The 14,786-nt window shown below is 23.4% G+C and overlaps 1 protein-coding gene across 4 annotated transcripts; it reads left to right on the forward strand.

The window, feature by feature from the left end:
- Positions 1-453: 453 nt before the first annotated feature.
- Positions 454-14,280, forward strand: LOC122857782 (heterogeneous nuclear ribonucleoprotein L). 4 transcript variants are annotated; one of them, XM_044160150.1, is made up of 9 exons: positions 454-1,626; positions 5,742-5,785; positions 5,859-5,928; positions 6,516-6,601; positions 6,851-6,947; positions 8,128-8,191; positions 10,985-11,077; positions 11,560-12,082; positions 12,445-14,280. In XM_044160150.1, exons 1-9 carry the CDS (start codon positions 1,555-1,557, stop codon positions 12,848-12,850), a joined length of 1,455 nt encoding a protein of 484 aa, XP_044016085.1. In that variant the 5' UTR covers positions 454-1,554; the 3' UTR covers positions 12,851-14,280. The 4 variants fall into 4 exon arrangements, with proteins under 4 accessions (XP_044016085.1, XP_044016087.1, XP_044016086.1 ...); XM_044160152.1 differs by having other exon boundaries at positions 11,590-12,082; XM_044160151.1 differs by having other exon boundaries at positions 454-1,617.
- Positions 14,281-14,786: the final 506 nt, after the last annotated feature.

Raw genomic sequence — 14,786 nt, forward strand, 5'->3', positions numbered from 1 at the left:
TCAATTGAAACTATGTTTATTTAAAAGTAACAAACAAAAAAAAACAAATATATATATATATTATTAAAGTCAAAAATAAATATTTTTAGTTTTAGATAAAAAAAAATTATGAAATTTAAAAAAGTAACAAAATTTTGAAAGTAAAATTGATAATTTTGTTTATTTATTTAAAAAAACTATCAAATTATCAAATAGACAAAAAATAAATGAAATTTTTTTTAATAAATTTAGTAAATTAAATAGTAAATTTAATGAATTTAATTTCGAAAATATTAAATTTTCTAAAAAATAAAAATTTCGATTTTTTTTCTATGAAAGTTTTCTTTGAATTATCAGAATATATTGATACTTGAATTAAAACAATGTAGATGGCATTATTAATAATTGTACACCCAGGTAGTGGGGGATAAATAATAAAAAAAAAAAAAAATTATTTTTCGGCGGTTTCAGTGTTTCGCGTTGTCCATTGTGTGTCAGTCCGCGTTTCGTTTCGATCCCCGGCATTAGTCCCTCTCTGTTTCCGTCAACTCCAAAGTATATAAATACATATTTTTAAAAAATTTTTAATTATACATTAATCATTTGTTTATTTATTTATAAAAATTCTAACAGACAACAGTTCCCCTCTTTTCTAATCTCTGCTTCCCTCTCTCTCTGACAAACAACACGGTTCATTTTACACCGCTGTATTCCTCAATTCCACGCGCGTTTGCGTTTCGTTAACGTCGCTCGCGTTCTTTACTCACATACACACACATAAAATATACATATACACACACATTTATACTTTATCTACAACTACATTTAAACTAACTTATAAATTTTATCCAAAAAAAAAATTTTGTCTGATATAAAAGAACAAAAAAAGAAAATTATCCCTCGTCATTTCCCCTCCCAATTTTTTTTTATTTAATCAAACAATATTTCATCGTATCTTAGTATATTTTTAATAATAATATTGTGTGTGAAAAATAGTTTTTTAATTTTAATTTAATATTAAAATATATTTATTTGTTATTTATTGAGGTATACATATCATTGTTGAATTGTTATTACACATTTATTTTTAAATTAATTAATTTTTTTTATTTTTGATGTTAGTGGTTAACGTACTTAATACATCACTCGTGTATAAAATCTTACTAAGGCTACCTGTCAGCTTACTCAAAAATAAATAAATAAATTTTTAAAAAATTTATTATTATTTATTTTTAGATTATTTATAACAAAAAACAAAATAGAGACAGTTTTTTTCGTTTTTTTTTTTTGCTTTTTGTTGGTGATTTTTATTCAACGATGATTGTTGATCTCATGTTTATTGATAAAATTTATTTATTTATCATATATTTTTATTTTGAAGGATACGATTTGGTGAAGGATAGGATAAGAAAACTTGTTTCTGTGAACTTTGTGAATTTTTTCTTTTTTTTACAAAGTGAAGTTTCGTTTTAAATACATTTTAATAATTAGTGCATTCAGTGAATAGCTTTATTATTATTACTATTATTTTTGTTTATTTTGGTTATTATTATTATTAAATATAACGGTGTTAGAATGGCGTTCAATGGGGACGGACCACACTCAAAAAGACAACGACTCGAAGAAACTGGACACAGGGTGAGAATTGTAATTTTTTTAATTTAATTATTTACATATTTTTTTAGACAAAGTAGGCCTTTTAATAATCCATTTTTAATTGATTGTTTATTAAACGTGTTTACAGTGTTTTTTGTTTTTTTTTTCCATGGAAAAATTTACCTTTGTTGGCCTAATAATTATTACGTTATGAATTTTGTTATCATTTTTTATCATACGTCGCCATTTATTAATGCCCCCGCTATTTTTAAACACTTATTTTAATCATAAAAATTTTTTCTAACATAAAACAATCATCGTTCAATAAAAGCTCAATAAAATAAAAAATTTATTATTATATTTAATATAGTATTTTTTATTTTTTTTTCTATTTTTAAATTTTATTTTTTAAAAATTAAATTATTTATTTGTTTTTTATTTTTGAAATATTTTCTAGTTTTTTTTTGTAATAATTTATTTATATTATTTATATGTTTTTTATTTGATTTTTTTTTTTTTTTTATATATCTAAATTATTTTCTATTTCTCGCTGTTTTCATGGAGGTATTATTGATTATTTCACGAAGCCGGCCGTAGTTTCTTGTGTTGCCTTGGTTTTTTTCATTATTTTATTACATTTAACCATTAATGTTTTATAATATTTATCAATAATAATAAATACAGTAGTTGAATTTATTAATCAATAAAACGATAACACACCAATCATATTTACAACAAATATTAATAATTTAAGTAACATTATAAATTTGAAAAATAAAAATTATATTTATAATAAATTGAAAAATATCACGAGTCGCTATAAAATATCAATATATAAAATATATTTTTAAATTAATGATCAAGTTGCATGTTAAATGATTGAAGACAATTTTTATTATTTATTTTTTTCTTTTTTCATTCATTTTAATTTATCACTTGACATACAACAGTTTGGAAAATTGGATGAATTTATTTATTATTCATTCAATTTTTTTTTACTCATCTCTTTCTTTGCTCATTTTTTATTTGCATTATTGTCGATTTTTTCTTTTCCTTTACTTTTTCTAGTTTTTATTTATAAAATAATATTTTTTTCGAAATTATTTCTATCGATTTGTTTCGAGGTCTTCTTCACCAATCTACCCTTGACCATCCCTCTTTATTATTTGACGTTATTTATTATTTGTTATTACAATTGTGATTTTTATTTTGCATAATCCCTTCTTGAATGTCAAAACAGATATAAAAAATTTAAAAACATAAAATAAGGGTGTGTGTTAACTGTCTTGATATATCAAATAAATTTTATTTCATTTTTAAATTGAGATAAATTATTGTACAAATATTTTCCAACAGCTGTGTTTAATTTTTTGGCATATTTTATTTTCAAAAATTGCATACTACATTTATCATCAAATGATCTATCAATAGATTTTTTAATTTATTTAATTTAATCATATAAATATCATCATTTGCATTTCATAAATTATCCAAATTTATTTATTTTTTTTTTTCATTTTAAAATTACATATAATAACCGTTACAATAATAAAATAAAATAAACCAATTATTATATAATTTTTATAGTATTTTAAACTCAAAACCGTAACGAAAAATAAATATTAAATTCAAATTAATTTTTTTTATATAATTGTAAAACAGTAAATTGCATAGTGCTTTGTAAAAAAATATTTAAAGATTGCAATTATAGAAAAAGAGGATGTGCAACGATGTATCATAAACCAAAAATATATAAATATAAAAAAAAAAAAAAAATTTATATTTATCTGACCAATGATTGATGCACATGCGCTTTAAATTATTTAGTATCAGTGCGTGCGCGCAAGCGCATCATTTTGAACATTGACAATTAAAGCTTTTTAGATTATTATTATATTTTTTTTTTTTTCATTTTATATATATGTAGCAACTCTTCTTTCCCTTCCGCATCACTTCCGATAAATCGTTGAAACGGCTAGGCCAATGACACTCAACAAAATCCACCCTCAACACACAAAAATACATACCCTCATTATTTTATTATTAATAAATCAATTTTTTTTTGTTTCCATTGTTTTGCTCTTGATTCTTTTATTTTTCCTCAATCACGTGGCTTTTTTCTACCCTGAATATCATTTTGTTTTTCGATTAATATTCTGATTTATTCTGGTTGCATCCAGAATTCGGAAAAATTCGGTTATTTATTGGCCAAAAACGGAGTAAATCATATTGAACTGTAGAAATATTTTTCCTATTATATATTTGGTCAAAACGTTCTTCAGTTTTTACTAAATTTACTTCAATTAAAATTGATTTTTTTCGATCAATCTATGACTTCTGTAATTTAGTGGGTTTTTTTTCGGAATTGCTCCGTTTTTTCTCGGAAAAATTCGAACAAAAATGGAGTAAATCAAATTTAACTAACAATACATCGTAAAATATTTTTTCAATTAATTTCTTCAATTTTTTTTACTAAATTTATTCCAATTAAACTTGATTTTTTAAATTAAATCTACGACTTTTGTAATTTACTGAGTTTTTATTTGAAATTTCTCCGTTTTTTCTCCGAAAAATTCTGACGAAAATTGAAGTAAATTAAATTGGCTCAAAGTATATCGTAAAAAAGTTTAAAAGAAATTAAAATTAAAGAAAAGTTTTTTTACTGAGTTTTACTCCGATTCAGTCTATTTTTCTTTGATTTAAAAATTTTTTAAAAATAATTCAAAAAAAAATGAGCGGTGAGCCAAACGGGAAATGAAGCCGCAATCATTGCCAACCGGGCAACAGCTTTAAAACGTACAAAAAAATAAAAAAAAATAAAATCTAATCGAAGAAATTATTTTCACCAGTTTGTTCTTTTTTTTATTTTTATCTATGATTTTTTATTTTATCGATATATTTTTTCTTCATGACCCCATTAAACATTTACGAGAAAATTTTTCCTCTTATATATTTTTTATTCAAGTTTCTACTTGGCTATGTGTAAACTAGTTTCTGATAAAATGTACACACTGTGTGATCTTATTGTCATCCTGATATGTTTGTGTTTACCTATCATATTTCAAAATCTTTTTATGCATATTTCAACAATATTAAAGTATATTATCTATTTTCAAGTATGTCATTTTTCATTATCGAAATTTTTCTTTATTAACAATAAATATATTTCAATGATCATCATGATTCATGACAATAACTATTAGCCTTAAAAAACAAATAAAAAAAAAAATATATCAAAGCAATAAACACACACTGTTGTTTAAAAACAAATAATCTTTAAATGTTTATTTTTTTTATTCACCGATGTTAAACTTTTTAAGAGTTTTTTTATAATGTTTATATGTGGTTTAATAAACATTTTATTATAACAGTTATAAACAAAGTAATGTAACAAAAAAAAAAAAAAAAATGAATCAGTAAATAATATTTTATAATGTCTCGTTAAAATGAGATGTGAAAGACGAAAAGTTGGTGATTCGTGAAAGCTCTGTGCTTTCAGTTGCTTTTTAATTTTTTCTTCATCTTATTTTTTTTTTTTGACAATAAAATGTAAACATTGTTTTTCCCTTGCTAATCTCTTTATTGGCGCGTGCTTGGAAATATGCCAAAATTTCAAATACAACTTGAAAATACTAATGCATTATGTTTAAGTGTGCATGTTCATTTAACCATCACATATTTTCTTTTGTGTTTGTGTGTATTTTATATATTTTTTTTTTTTTATTCCTGTTGCTTCTTGTCGTCTTCATCTACAATACCTCAACTCAAGCCAAAATGTCTAACACCTCTTGAATCTTCTTCAAGCTCTCCAAGACAATAAGAAAAAAAAATTAAAAAGAATTAAAAGCACACATATGCTGCTGCTGCTTGTTTTATTTAATTTTTTTTTTTGTTTTTTGATGTTTTAAATTAGCTTTTAAACTTTTATTTTTATTTTCTTTTGATATATATTCCTTTTTACAATTTACTCTTCTTCATTGTCTTCATAAATTTAATTAATGTATACTTCTTTTTGTTATTTTAAAATTTTTATATAACTTAATTTATCAAGTTATCAAGTTGAAACTCTGTGACAATAACAGCACACATGTTTCATTTGACTTTGTGCTTTATTCATGATAAAACTTTAATATTGTTTACTAATTTAATTTATGTTTTTGTTACAGAATCACGAGTACAGTGGATATGGAGATGAGCCTAGGCGTAAAAGGTTCATATAATTTAATTAATTTCATAAATAAATTATATTTTTAATTAATTTTATTTATTTTTATTTGTTTTAGAGAGGACAATAATAAACCCAATCACGTTCTACTTTTTACAATAATAAATCCAGTTTATCCAATAACAGTTGTAAGTTGATGAAAAAAAAAATAAAAAAAATAAAAACTTTTAGGATAAATTCATAGGATAAAATGTGGATGTTGTGACATGTCTTGTTGAAATATAATACATCAAATAACACATGATAATTCTTGCCAAGGAAAGACAAATAAAATATACTTTTTTTTCTCTCTCTTGTGTAAAATAATAAATGCATTTGAATTTAAGAATTTAATGCTTGATAAATTTTAATGTAAAAATAAAAAAAACAATTCCACATTGACGTTGAAGCAAGACATGGTTTATAGCAGCGACAAAAGATGTGACTTGGATTGCTACTTGGTGATGTCCCAGTGAAATCGAGTTGAGCGAGGTCAAGCGACGCGCCAGGAATGAGATAGACCAAATCGAAATACTTGTTAATTTAACTAGTAAAATTCTCAAAATAGATTATTATTTATTTTTTTTATTTTTTTCTATTTTTTACATTGAAATGTTTCGAATAATTTGTCGAAAGATATAGTGCGACAAATTGACAGATTAATTTGTTTTAAAAAAATTATATAAATTTGTATTTTTAATTTATTCAAATTAATTTTAACTATTTTTTGTTACAGGAAGTTTTACATGCAATCAGTGCACCATGTGGACAAGTACAGAGAATAGTTATATTCAAAAAAAATGGTGTACAAGCAATGGTTGAATATCCTTTTTCATAGAATAATAATTTTCTTTAAATATATTCATAAATTTAAACAAAAATTATTAAATGATAATATTAAAATATTTATTTTCAATTAGTTTTTATACAAAATAGTTGATATAATTTTATTTTTTAAAATTATAAATCATTGTGCATGTAAAAATTAATATTTACATTTAATAATTATTTTGTTATTTTATTTTTTATCAACTTATAAATCCTTAACAATTGAAATTTTGATGTATTCACGTTTGAATCTGTTGAGTCTGCAACAAGAGCCAAAGAGACTTTACACAGTGCAGATATATACTCTGGCTGTTGCACATTGAAAATTGACTTTGCAAAGGTAAGCAAAATTACATTTATAACAAAATTTTAAATAAAAAAAAAAATATATCAATTGCTGCAAGGATAGCAAAGCGAGTGGAAAAGTAGAAATGGAAATAAATAAAAAAACTCTATATATATATATAATTTAAAAAAAATGTAATATTATATATTACGTGAGGAGAGACACACGCAGGTCGGGAATTATCGATCGAGCGTGTAAAATAGGAGAAAAGTCTGGTGGGCCATCGTCTTTCAACGTGAACCAACAGTTTGAATTAATACTCTCATTTAATGCTCTTCTCTCTGGCATCAAATGCAATACGATTTAGTGGTTTGGCGGTTCTTCCTAGTCTTTCTCTTTTTTTCTCTCTTTCAGTCACCGAGACGACAATTTAAAATAAAAAACCTCTAAATGAAAATAAAAGAAAGAGATGATAAATAAATAAATAGAGAAATGATGAAGAAGACGAAGTAGATGTAAAAGATTTAGCTTTTGCCAAAAATAAAATTGGATGATTCCTTCACCACTTGAGGGATTTTTTAGTCTCTAAATGTTGTCGGTTGCATTCCATTCGATATAAGATTAAAAGTTTAATTTTATTATTATTATTTGTTTTTTTTTTTTTCAAATGAATTATTACGTTTGTCAAAATAATATCGTATATAACATGATATGTTTTTTATAGCGATATTTATGGCCATTATTCTTATCTACATTTTACACTCATATTTCAGGCAGGTTTTTTTTTTTTATTTTATAGAAATTTACTTTTTAATTTGAATAACAAATAAAGGGCTAAAATTTTATAGCTAATATTTTTTAAAGATCATAAATTAATGAAATTTTTTTAATAAAGATGTTAATGGATTTGATAAATTTATAAAAGTTGTGTAATATGTATGTTGATCTTTGCAAGTCACACGAATATTTTAGTAACGTGACGTTGATTTGACAGGAATGTAATTTTCCAGTATTTAACATGCCAACAAAAATCGTTGATTTAACTATAATTTTAGATTAATTTTTTATAAAATATATACACCAATTTTAAAATAAAAAAAACATAATTTATACAAGTGTTTATTTAAAAGTAAATTATTACATTAAAATATTTGACACTAATTTAACAATAATATTTTCATGTTTTTATAAATATCATTTAACATAATTATTATCTGTTTTTTTTTTTTTTCAGCCAACAAAATTAAATGTCTACAAAAATGATGCTGAAAGTTGGGACTATACAACACCAAGTTTAAGTGAGTCTTAATGTCATTTAATATAACTTTTTTTTCAAATAATAATTAAGTTAAACTTTTTTTTTTTTACAATTTTTTTTCGTTTGATTTTGATGTTTTATGTATCTTTTTTATTTTTCTTTTTATTTCAATTATACATATGTCGATATAGTTACTGCAAGTAAAATTTAATGCTACTATTTTTGTATTTTTGACTCTGTTATATTTCTCCTATTCCAATTTTATCCTTAACAGTCTATTTTCAACTCTAGGCCAACATTTTTTATCTTTATTTATTTTTTTTTATTTTTCTTGCGATTTCCATCTGTCAAAGTTTGCACTATCTACTTTTTTATTATTATTATTATTATTTTATCTGTTTTATATATTTCAACTATTATATACTTACTTTAAGAGACATTTAGAAGGATTGAATTGAAATGTATCCTCCGTTGGATGAATGTCTTACCGTGATGTTTTTTGATGCTGAGATTATTTAACTCACATCTTGCTTTTAGCTAAAATCTATAAATTTTTTTTTGCTATTTATTTTATTTTAAAGTTGTTAAAAATCATTTGGCGACGACTATCTGTCATTATTATACTTAAATTTCTATTTTATATATTTTTCAATGTTGCAAATAAAACACCTAACTAAAAATATATTATACTTTTTATCTACATAATAATTTAAAATACATATTCACTTTTGATGTACTAATAGATTTTATTTATCCTCATCCTGTCAATCATGCTTGTCCAACTTGAAAGTTAATGTTGCATGTGATATTTCATTATTATTTTAATGAATGCATTTAGTTTTATAAATATAATATTCAAATAACTCATGAAAAATCAATTAAATTGTGTTTGTTTTTTGCATATTACTGCTTTTTAAATAAATATTAATAAAACACAATTATTTTATTATCATCACTATTACCAACAACAACTACAACAACTACAACAACAACAAAAATAAAAATATATTAATAATGTATACATTACAAGAACAGCAAGAATACATCTACACATCAATGAAGATATTTTTTAACCCAACTAAAAAATAAAAACAATCAATCAAATAATAAAACTAGAAATATTTTTTTATTTACTTTTTATTATTATTAATAATAAAAATAAAATAAAAATTATTTCAACATGTTTTAGTGTCAATTAATTTGTCATAAATTCAGTGATAGATATACAAAGCTTTCAAGACATATTTGTCATCGAATAAATGAAGAAGTCGACTGAGGCGTGAAAAAGCCAAAGTAATAATAACAATAATAAATATAAGTACATAAAAATAAAAGAAGAAAAAAATGACAGAATAATAAAAATGAACAGTAAAAGACATAAAATGTACAAGAAAAAATAAATCAACAAAAAAGAAATTTTTTTAACACAGACACAGTGATAATTTTCAAAGAGATCAAAAGAGATCATATTTGATTTACACACATCATCTTAAATAATAAAAATCAAACAAAAAAAACATCAAGATATTTAAATAAAAATAAATAAATATATTGTCAAGCTATTAACATCATAAACGTCACAACATTAACAAATGAATATCATCACATATGATACACATACAATATTCAAGAGTAGATCTGCCCGGGGACCCTCCATTCACCAGCATCAATTATCAACAAAATTAATCAACAATAAATAACAATAATAATATTGCACATCGTTAAAACATTTTTATATTTTTTATTTACTAAATGCATTATTTATTTAGATTTTTTTTTTTGTTTACACGTGAAATTATCAGTAAAATTATTTAATTAATTAAAAAATTATTAGCCATTTGCAAAAGGCTAGCGAAAAAAAAAAAAATTGCACTCACAGACAAACATTCGATAAATCTAAAAAATCGCCCAGTCAATAATTATGACTATAACAAATATTTAACAATTAAATTTTGCATAAATTATGAATAATTAAATTTTTATAATTATTTAACAATTAACTGTTTTTAAATTATTTCATAATCCTACTGTTCATTCACACGATTTATTTGAAAACACAATTTGAGGAAAAAAAAAAACAATAAAAAGATTAAAAAATTAAATGATTTAATGATTAATTTTATAATTCAAAAATTAAGAAAAAATATATAAAAAATTTGCACGAAATGCAAAAGGATAATTCGTGAATGACGAAAAAAAAAAAAAAAATAAATAAAAAAATTACAGGGAGATGTTATGTTGGAATGTTTGTCTGTGTGCAGATGCAGCCATCACTTTGTTGACTTGATGATGATATTGATGATGTTGATGATACAATGGAGAGAAAAATAAACAGGTCCCGGTGAGTGCGAGGTGATTCTTAGGCAGGTCTACGACAATACTTCTTCATTTGATTAGAGCCAAATCATCTGGAGCCAACATTTTAATTATTATTTATAATCAACATATTTATATCAACTAATTTATTGGTAAGTTAATGCGTACTGATAAATCAACCCAATCAATATATATATTTACAAATGAAAAAAAGTCATTGTGAGAAGAGAAAAAGAAAAACTTTTAAAAATCATTAATAATGTATTTTTTTTTTTAATTGGATTGTTATCAAGACTCAAAAGGTGCAATTGTATTTTATTTTTTCTGTTCTCATTTTATATTATATTTTATTTTTTTTGCTGATGTTGCTTTTGCGGTTGTTTGAGTAGTTTTTTTATTTTTAAAAATTATTATTTGTTAAATTTAAGTTTAATAAATTCTTGGAATAATTTATTTGATATTTATATATACTGCAGTGATGTTTGTTAATTTTAATTTTTTCAATGTTTGTTTTTAGGCTCAAGTGGTCATAAAAATGAATCCAGTGGTAATGGAAGACCGGCACCACTTTTGGCTGAACCGAGATACGGAGCTGCACCACAGCCATACGGTAAATATCATATTATCAAGATTATCATATTAAATTAGTTTAAAAATAATGATGTTTTAATTTGTCTTATTATATTTCAACTTTTTTTTTTTTTTTCATTTCAATTTAAACTATTACAAGATAATTAAAAGCTTGCTGCTTTTTTTTATTATTTTATTTGATATAATTATTTTTCAATTGTATTTTTTATTGTTTATTTAATTGTCGAGATAAATTATATTGTTGGGAACATTTTAGCGTGACAAATTCATTAAAATTAAAATTATTAAAAATTATTTTTGCCTGTTGTTTTTAAAAATTGCTACAGTTTTTTATTAAATAATAATAATTGACTAAAAAAAACAAAAGAGATAAATAAATAAATTCAAGTATTTTGTCAATTAATTTAACAAAAAAATTGCTAAAATTAAAAAAGAGTTCAACAGTTCAATTGGACTTGATAAATATAAATTGTTATATGTATATGTACTATTATAATTTAGGATCTACACCACAAGTTACATTTCCACCAGGTGCTGGACATGATCGTTATGAAGAAACATTTAATGGTCCAACAACATATCCAGAGCCATATGTTGAAAGATATAGTATTAAAAATGATTTTCCTGGACGTGAACCATTACATCCAACACCAACAAGACCAGGCTATGTACCAAGTATTGGACAAACACCACCAACAACAACACAAGGATCAGTTATGATGGTTTATGGTTTACAATCAGATAAAGTTAACACAGATAAATTATTTAATTTATTTTGTCTTTATGGTAATGTTACTAAAGTAAAATTTTTAAAGACAAAAGAAGGTTGTGCAATGATACAAATGGGTGATGGTGTTGCTGTTGAAAGATGTTTACAAAATTTAAATAATATTACTATTGGTACTGAGGGTAAATTACAACTTGGATTTTCAAAACAAGCATTTCTTGCTGATGTTACTAATCCATATATTTTACCTGATAAAACAGCTAGTTTTAAGGATTTCACCGGCAGCAAAAATAACAGGTATTTTTCATTTTTTTTAAGCTTTTTTTTTCTTGCACAAAGTGCATATAACTTTATTTTTTTAAAGCTTGTGTTATCGAAACTTTCTGGGTCGTACAAAGAATATGGAAAAAGAAATTTAATACTTTCAAACTTGAATAACTTTTTTATGTATAATTTTTTTTTCTTCTTTTTTATCTACATGATCTTTACCACCTTCCACATTGGAAAAAATAAAATTGTCCCTCAAAGTATCGATACAAAATAAATATAAAAAAAACAAAATAAAATAAAATTGACACTGATTTTTAAATTCAATTTTCTTTTCTTTTCTTTTTTTTTAAAAAAAAATAATATTAAAACAATAAAAAAACGAAAAAAAGGTTCCTCAATCCAGCAATGGCAAATAAAAATAGAATACAACCACCATCAAAAATAGTACATTTTTTTAATACACCACCAGATTTAACTGAGGATACAGTTAATCGTGTATTTATTGATCATGGAATTGAAACACCAACAACTGTTAAATTATTTCCACTTAAATCAGAACGTTCATCATCTGGTTTAATTGAATTTAATAGTGTTGGTATTGCTGTTGCAGCAATTATGGAATGTAATCATACTGCATTAGAAAATAGTAATGGTAAATTTCCATATATTATGAAATTATGTTTTTCATCATCACGTACAATACCAGCAAATTTTCCACCTGGTAGTACAAGTACAAGTGGTACTAATAATACATCTGGTAATGGTCATATGAAAATGCAACAAGATAGTGAATAGAATAACGAGGTGATCCAGGGCCATCATCATCATCAACAACATCAACAACATCAACAAAAATTCCAACATCAACAACAGCCAAATAATCATAATATTAATAATAATAATAATGATAATAATGATAATAATAATATAAATATAAATCGTCAGCGTTATTACATCAAACAAGGTCATCAATATGGTCTTCATCAATTGTGCTTATCAACACGAGGAGGAATGAGTACAAGTGCAACACAAGCAATTGCATTATCACCAGTTTTATCAACGTCACTTCCTTCATCCTGTCATCTTCTTATCACAAATCCTGGAATTTTTCATCCTCCACCTCCAACAGCATTACTACCACCACCACCACCAATAGCATCAACATCATCTACATCATCACTACTACCATTACCAACAACTTTAACAACCCCTCAAGCGACACTAACAACTCGTGCACAACTTCCATTATCGTCACAACCGCTGACCACATTTTGGCCCTACGGATAGAAGAATATATATACTAGAAAAAAAAAAAGGAAAAAAAAGAAGAGATATAAAAAAAAAATAATCTTCATTTAAGTCTGTTGCTGAATTTTTTTATTTTTTATTTTTTTTTGCTTTTTAGTTTAGTTTTTGTGCGTTTTTTTTTTTTCTGCTTTTTGTGATGAGCAAAAAAGTAGAAAAAGGCTGGACCAAATCACACTCTTGTGACGGACAACCGTATTGGGATTGAGTCTCTTTTTTTTTTTTTTTTTTTCTTTTTAAATTAACCCGGAAAATAGAAGATAGAAAAAAAAAAAATATAACTGATTAACGTCGAGGTTTAAATTTCAAATATCGTGATTTAAAAAATAAAAAAAAGTAAATTTAATTTTATAATTTAAAAATAAACATATCAAAAAAGAAAAAAAAATAATTTAATAATGATAAATTGTACTTTGATGATTATTCAATTGGATATTGAATTATTTATTATATTTTAAATAATTAAATCACGAATTGAGAATTTATTACTACTGCATTGAAATCTCAATTTAATATATTGATTGTCTGATTATTTAAAATTTACGTTATTATTATTTAAAAATATATATTGATAATTTGCAAAGAGTTTTGTAATATTTATTTTGATATTTTATCATTGTCCAGCTTTATTTTTTAATTATCTTTCAATGGACATTGATTTACGATACACTCCGACAACGTATCAAATTACAAATTTTTATTTTATCTACAATATTTATAATTAACTCTTTGCAATGCTTCAAAAAAAAAAAAAAATTACATTGAGAATTTAAAAAACTGTAGTAATAAAAAAAATGAGACCTCGATTAAACGGATCCGCAAAAAGTGAATTGATTTTTATATCAAATTAAAATTAAAAAAAAAAAAAATATAAACAAAACAAAAAAACAAAGGACCTTGACAACAGTATATAAGTATCCCTTGACAATATTTTGTCGGGTCAAGGGATGTTTTTATAATTAAAAAAATATATATTAACAAAATAATGAAGTAAATTTGACATCATTAACACGAACCAAAATGATTAAGTTCATTTAATCAACCAATATCTACAGCTATCAATTAAAAAAAAAAAATATTAAATTTTTAAATATAAATAATTATTTAAATATATTAAATTGAATTTAGACTTTAATTCTCGGCCATACAATAGGGCAAAGACAGAATAGAATTTGTTTTTTAAAATAAAAGAATAAATGAGTTACATAAACCAGTGAATATTGTTCATCAAAATGATGATAATATCAAATTGAAAATAACAAAAACAACAGTGAATAATAAAACGTAACGAGTGAATGATTATCGCGACAATTAAAAAACAATGTTTATATTTGAGGCAATATTTATAACAATACAACTAGTTTATAAGTTGTAATTTATAAATATTTATGTAGCATTCAAAAATGAATAAAACCTTGATTTATAA

Source organism: Aphidius gifuensis, linkage group LG5 (genome assembly GCF_014905175.1).
Source record: "Aphidius gifuensis isolate YNYX2018 linkage group LG5, ASM1490517v1, whole genome shotgun sequence".
Classification (NCBI taxonomy): Eukaryota; Metazoa; Arthropoda; class Insecta; order Hymenoptera; family Braconidae; genus Aphidius; species Aphidius gifuensis.

What these genes read in the sequence shown, in the direction of transcription:
- LOC122857782 (XM_044160150.1), top strand. Translation starts at nt 1,555, where the DNA reads ATGGCGTTCAATGGGGACGGACCACACTCAAAAAGACAACGACTCGAA. An exon ending in GATGAGCCTAGGCGTAAAAG is followed by an intron (nt 5,786 to 5,858) that starts GTTCATATAATT and finishes TATTTGTTTTAG; the next exon opens with AGAGGACAATAATAAACCCA. An exon ending in ACCGGCAGCAAAAATAACAG is followed by an intron (nt 12,083 to 12,444) that starts GTATTTTTCATT and finishes AACGAAAAAAAG; the next exon opens with GTTCCTCAATCCAGCAATGG.